This window comes from Austrofundulus limnaeus, unplaced genomic scaffold (genome assembly GCF_001266775.1).
Source record: "Austrofundulus limnaeus strain Quisiro unplaced genomic scaffold, Austrofundulus_limnaeus-1.0 Scaffold621, whole genome shotgun sequence".
NCBI lineage: Eukaryota > Metazoa > Chordata > Actinopteri > Cyprinodontiformes > Rivulidae > Austrofundulus > Austrofundulus limnaeus.
In genome coordinates this window covers 274167-280581 of record NW_013953023.1, presented here as the reverse complement: position 1 = coordinate 280581, position 6415 = coordinate 274167, and the positions used below count along the sequence as shown (strand labels likewise).

General features: G+C 45.8%; 2 protein-coding genes across 3 annotated transcripts in view; one reads left to right on the top strand and one right to left on the bottom strand.

The window, feature by feature from the left end:
• The window catches only part of tollip (toll interacting protein), a 4214-nt gene extending 2354 nt beyond the window's left edge, over positions 1-1860 (top strand). Inside the window, exons 4-7 of one of the 2 annotated variants that reach the window (XM_014027179.1) lie at positions 242-394; positions 679-763; positions 1205-1458; positions 1843-1860. In XM_014027179.1, the coding sequence (XP_013882633.1) occupies positions 242-394; positions 679-763; positions 1205-1428 (462 nt within the window). In that variant the 3' untranslated portion in view covers positions 1429-1458; positions 1843-1860. Of the gene's footprint in view, positions 1-241; positions 395-678; positions 764-1204; positions 1521-1842 lie in introns of those variants that run through there. The other variant, XM_014027178.1, reaches the window with a different exon arrangement.
• A 1519-nt stretch (positions 1861-3379) lies between these two features.
• The window catches only part of LOC106531337 (mucin-2), a 37797-nt gene continuing 34761 nt past the window's right edge, over positions 3380-6415 (bottom strand). Inside the window, exons 38-47 of the mRNA XM_014027177.1 lie at positions 6084-6115; positions 5837-6005; positions 5661-5756; positions 5242-5282; positions 4907-5149; positions 4700-4798; positions 4464-4592; positions 4345-4384; positions 3970-4090; positions 3380-3672 (exon numbers count right to left, since the gene is read on the bottom strand). Coding sequence (XP_013882631.1) covers positions 3471-3672; positions 3970-4090; positions 4345-4384; positions 4464-4592; positions 4700-4798; positions 4907-5149; positions 5242-5282; positions 5661-5756; positions 5837-6005; positions 6084-6115 — 1172 coding nt within the window. The 3' untranslated portion in view covers positions 3380-3470. The remainder of the gene's footprint in view (positions 3673-3969; positions 4091-4344; positions 4385-4463; positions 4593-4699; positions 4799-4906; positions 5150-5241; positions 5283-5660; positions 5757-5836; positions 6006-6083; positions 6116-6415) is intronic.

Sequence of the window (6415 nt, the reverse complement as noted above, 5' to 3'; positions counted from 1 at the left end):
GAGTTGTGTTAGTAAAACATGTGTGTGAGTTGTGTTAGTAAAACATGTGTGTGAGTTGTGTTAGTAAAATATCTGAACCAGTTGTTGTGGACCTCAGGAAGTCACTGTTTGTAACATTTTCACACCTGAATGAATCATGTGGATCCAAGATGGCCGCCACCTCCTCCATCAGGACGCTGTTTAAATCTGACGGTTGTTGAAACGATGACATCATCATCTGTTTCTTCTGCTGGACCTGCAGAGAGCGTTCTCCATGGACGACAGGATCGCCTGGACCCATGTGACCATCCCAGAGGGTCTGAGGGACGGCAACGTGGTGGACGAGTGGTACAGCCTCAGTGGTCGTCAGGGCGACGATAAGGAGGGCATGATCAACCTGGTGATGTCATTTACTGTAAGTGCTTCTGTTCTCACTTCTGCCTGAAATCAACTGTTTTTACCAAGTCAGGTCCTGAACAACCCTATCTACAGCAGGTAAGATACTAACCTTTAACACAGCAGCACTTTGTAGCTTTAGGATTTAAAAAGTTGTTTTTTCACCTCTAAACCAGTAAATCCAGTTGTTTCAGCTGCAGGCGGGTCGTTGTTTTACTCCTCAGAACTTTGTTTATGAAACTAAACCAGGTGGTTCTGGTTCCAACAGGTTTGGGTTAAAGGTTCTGATGGTTTGTGTTTCAGTCGTTACCTGCTGCTGTGATGAGTCAGCCTGTGGTTCTCATGCCCTCTGTGTACCAGGAAGGAGTCGGCTACGTTCCCATCACAGGTACACACAGGTGTACTCAGGTTCACATGCAGGTACACACAGGTACACACAGGTGTACTCAGGTACACATGCAGGTACACACAGGTACACACAGGTACACACAGGTACACTCAGGTACACACAGGTGTACTCAGGTACACACAGGTACACTCAGGTACACACAGGTACACTCAGGTACACACAGGTACACACAGGTACACTCAGGTACACACAGGTACACTCAGGTACACACAGGTACACTCATGTACACACAGGTGTACTCAGGTTCACATGCAGGTACACACAGGTACACACAGGTGTACTCAGGTACACACAGGTACACACAGGTACACACAGGTGTACTCAGGTACACACAGGTACACTCAGGTACATAAACAGGTACATACCCAGGAAGGTGTGTCCCACCTGTAAAGCTGTTCTCAGGTAAACGTTTGTTCCCAGGTGTCCCTGGAGTCTACAACCAGGGTGTAGTACCGATGGCCGTACCACCCAACATGCCAGTGATGGGGGGCCAGGGCCCCGCCTGCAGCGAGGAGGACCTGAAGGCTCTGCAGGACATGTTCCCAAACCTGGACCCTGAGGTGGTCCGTACGGTTCTGGAGGCCCAGCAGGGCAACAAGGACACTGCAATCAACTCTCTGCTGCAGATGGCTGAGGAGGTCTGAGAGCAGAACACGCCAACAACATGTCAACATGTCAACAAACCAACATGTCAACAAGTCAACATGTCAACAAGTCAACATGTCAACGAGTCAACATGCCAACAACATGTCAACAAGTCAACATGTCAACAAACCAACACGCCAACAACATGTCAACAAGTCAACATGTCAACAAACCAACACGCCAACAACATGTCAACAAGTCAACATGTCAACAAACCAACACGCCAACAACATGTCAACAAGTCAACATGTCAACAAACCAACACGCCAACAACATGTCAACAAGTCAACATGTCAACAAACCAACACGCCAACAACATGTCAACAAGTCAACATGTCAACAAACCAACACGCCAACAACATGTCAACAAGTCAACATGTCAACAAACCAACACGCCAACAACATGTCAACAAGTCAACATGTCAACAAACCAACATGTCAACAAGTCAACATGTCAACAAGTCAACATGTCAACAACATGTCAACAAGTCAACATGTCAACATGTCAACAACAAGTCAACAAGTCAACATGTCAACATGTCAACAAGTCAACAAGTCAACATGTCAACAACATGTCAACAAGTCAACAAGTCAACATGTCAACAACATGTCAACAAGTCAACAAGTCAACATGTCAACAACATGTCAACAAGTCAACATGTCAACATGTCAACAAGTCAACATGTGAACAAACCAACACGCCAACAACAAGTCAACATGTCAACATGTCAACAAACCAACACGCCAACAACATGTCAACAAGTCAACATGTCAACATGTCAACAAACCAACACGCCAACAACATGTCAACATGTCAACATGTCAACAAACCAACACGCCAACAACATGTCAACAAGTCAACATGTCAACAACATGTCAACAAGTCAACATGTCAACATGTCAACAAGTCAACATGTGAACAAACCAACACGCCAACAACAAGTCAACATGTCAACATGTCAACAAACCAACACGCCAACAACATGTCAACAAGTCAACATGTCAACAAGTCAACATGTCAACATGTCAACAAGTCAACATGTGAACAAACCAACACGCCAACAACATGTCAATATGTCATCATTTCCACAAGATGTAAACACGCCACCATGTCAAAATACCAACTACCCATGAAAAACACGCCAACAACACATTACTGTCATCAAATCAACATGTCAACATATCAACAACACTTGAACATGTCAACAACATGTCATTAACATGTTATTAAGATGTAAACATGCACACAACACGTAAACAGACAGATACATGAAAACATTTTTGTTTTTCAGTAACTTTTAAATGAAATCCAGATTCAGAAAACTTTGATTTTCCCAAAATAAACCCAGAATCATGGATGGAATTATTTATTCCTAGTTTCCATTGAAAGCCTTGTGTTTGTGTTTGTTTGTGTTTGTTTGTGTTTGTGTTGCTCTGATGTTCGGGTCAGGTCAGAACCTCTCTGGTCTCGTGTTGTTTGGGGCTCAGAACAGAGAAGCTGACAGGATCCAGACTGTGGAGGTTTGACTTGTAAACAAACATCAGGAAATGTTTTAAATGTTGGCCAGTTGCTCTGTTGCCATGGTAACCTTCAGTTTTATGTAAAATGATGATTTATTGTTTTTGTTTAAAATATCCGGACTAAAACCAGTCCATGAAGAGATCCTGTTGAAGTTTATCTATAAATCAGATAGTTTAGGTGTTTAATATGAACCTGTTGTTGTTTCTCTTGTTGTTCATAAATCAGCTGTAAACATTTAGTGTTGAAATAAAAACCAGTTTAATGTCAATCAGTTTATCTGCAGTTCAAACCTGGCTGCTTGTTTCTTTTTGCTCTAGTTTGTCTTTTAGCTCTTCTTTTGATAATTGTAGCTTTTAGCTACTTTTAGCTACTTCAGCTGGTTTTAGCCTTTCTGTCCAGCACTAAAGAGAAGTTCATGAAGACAAGAGTTTGTTTTGCAGAAATCTTTTATTAACTTGATGAGAAGCAGGAAGAAAGAATGTGAAACGTGAAAGAATCAGCTGAAGGCTGGAGGTGCGCTCAGCGTCTTCGGCGGTTTGGACTTCGGGTGGTGGTTCTGTCGGCACATTCCTCTGAGCTGCAGCGACACGTCTCCACCTGAGTGATGCTCTGTTGGACCTGGGACCCGTCTGAGCAGGTCAGGACCACCTGCTGCTGGCGGGTGGACGCCTCCCGACAGCACATGCACTCGTGCATCATGGAGTTAGCTGCTGCAGAGTAGCTGCAAACACACATCAGCCGAAGTTTTCAACATTTATCTACCAGGTGTCCCATCACAAACAGTCAGCGTTTTGAAACATCACAGCTCCATCAGGTGTACAGAGCTTTATTTTTTAGTTTTATACTTTAAAAACATTTGACTTTATTTAAAGGAAAATGCTAATTTTAGCTTTTAGCCACTGTTTTGTTAACTGTAGCTTCAGCATTTGTTTGCTCATTATAGCATCTGTGCTAACAAGCTAAGCTGCTGTGTTGAGAGGCAGATTCATTTAGGGTTTTATAAATAAATATAACTTACATGGCCGAGCTTCTGCAGTGGCCGACACAGGAAGTGATGTTGAGCAGCTCTGTGCTAACGCAGCCGTTCACCTGCAGCTGTGCTGCCTGGACGCTCACCTCACACTTACTCCTCAGCTCACCTGGAACACAGGAACACAGCTGTTAGCTGCAGATGTTAGCTCCAGCTGTTAGCTCTAGTTGTTAGCTCCAGCTGTTAGCTGCAGCTGTTAGCTCCAACTGTTAGCTCCAGCTGTTAGCTCCAGCTGTTAGCTCCAGCTGTTAGCTCCAGCTGTTAGCTGCAGCTGTTAGCTCCAGCTGTTAGCTGCAGCTGTTAGCTCCAGCTGTTAGCAGCAGGGCAGCTCAGCTCTTCAGGGGTCAAGCAGGATGAACTTACAGGAGCGGCAGCAGCCGGCAGTATCTGTCCTCTCAGAGCCCTGCAGGACAAACAGCTCAGGTTAAAGATCGGACCGGACCTGTCAGAACTTTCTTCAAACAAAGGGTTCAAACACTCACAGGTTCACAGTCAAGGGGGTCAAAGGGGGGGCAGGTGGTCCTGGTCTCCTTCATCACCAACTGTCCGTTGATCYTCTGACAGCTGTACTGGACACACCTGTCCTCAGGTGGGACATATGTGGTGTTGACCTGGTCCAGAGCAAAATTATTCTCCTTTAATCCTCCCTCCGTTTGGATCAGAACCAGTTTGAACTTATAAGGTTTAAACTTTAGACAGASAAAGAAGCAGAACCGACCTGGACCGTTTGGACCGTCTGGTTTTCTGAGCTGAAGAAACAGCTGTTCTGAACACATCGGCCACAACACGTGTCCGGACTGGACTCGTACTCAAAACCCTGCAGGAACAGAGACAACCACACATTCTTTGACCCGGTTCTGTGTTCCAGGCCTCCGCTTGGTTCTGAGGTCTGCAGAGGACCAGAGTCAGGTTCTACTGTGGGTACCTCAGAGCAGCTGGTGTTGCAGATGATCGGTGTGCAGGTGATGGTGTTCAGGTTGGTGCTGGGGTCCGCTTTAGGTCCACAGGTGCACTCCATGCAGGGTCCAGGTTTAACAGGGTCCCCTGATGGAGTTCTGACTGCTGATTGGTCCGTTCCTGAGGGGGCTCCAGGTGTTGGGGTCCCTGAGGGGGCTCCAGGTGTTGGGGTCCCTGAGGGGGCTCCAGGTGTTGGGATCTTTGCTCCAGGCTGGAAAAACAATAAATTTTTATTTTTTCTCACCAACCTTCCAATCTGAAGGTTTTCAGGTGAGGAGGAGGCGGAGCTTAGAGCTAATTTACCTGAAACTCGGTCATGTCGTAAACACAAACACCTTTAGGAACTGCAGAGACCAGAACAGAGACACGAGTCACAATCTGAGTCTTTAGACATAAAAGACAAGTTATTTTTCTGTCATATGTTAGAATTTAAAACAGTTTTAGTCCCCGTCAGAAAGGACAGGAAGTCAGACAGGTGGACAGGAAGTCAGAAAGGACAGGAAGTCAGAAAGGACAGGAAGTCAGACAGGTGGACAGGAAGTCAGAAAGGACAGGAAGTCAGACAGGTGGACAGGAAGTCAGACAGGTGGACAGGAAGTTAGACAGGTGGACAGGAAGTTAGACAGGTGGACAGGAAGTCACACAGGTGGACAGGAAGTCAGACAGGTGGACAGGAAGTCAGACAGGTGGACAGGAAGTCAGACAGGTGGACAGTGTGGTACCGCAGCGGTAGGACAGGCAGCAGGTCCCGTTGGTGGCACTGAGCTGGAAGCCCAGAGGACAGGAGACGGGGGACGGACACAGGCGGAGGTCACATTCTGTTGGAGTCACGGTGAAGGAGTTCAGCTGAATGTGTCTGAACCAGGTGAATGCTGGATGAATTGTCAAACGGACTCACCACAGGACTGTGACACGCAGCAGCCGTCGGTTCTGTTCACAAGCTGCTGACCCGGCTCGCTGCAGACTGGGCTCGGTTCTGCTGGGCATGAAACCGGCACACACTGAACACTCATGGAGTCCGAGTCACACTTACAGGTGTTGCAGCCGCTTGTCCACGTTTCACCTGGCTGTTAGAGAGGAACAAACTGGGTCAGAACCACGGGTCAGAACCTGGGTTTGTAATGGATTCTTTCTTTTTTTTTCACCTGCTTGGGGTTCCCGTCCGGACCGACACAATCTGAAACCCAAACACAGACGATTAAACAAGAATAAAGATGAACGTTTCTCAGACAAACTGTGGGATCGTTGTTTTCGTCAGATTCATCTAGAATAATTTCACAAAACGTTTGTTAAAACTTTCTTCCAGAACCAACAAACATTAATGTCGGTGTTTGAATAAGAAATGTGAGGAGACCCCAGACTGCACAGAGTTTCAGGAAGGAACTAAAAACCTCCCTTTTTAAGAGATTCTASTGTTACAGATAGTTTCAAATGTTGCTTTCAGTTTTTTTTAGTTTAACTGTTTTTATATTTGTAG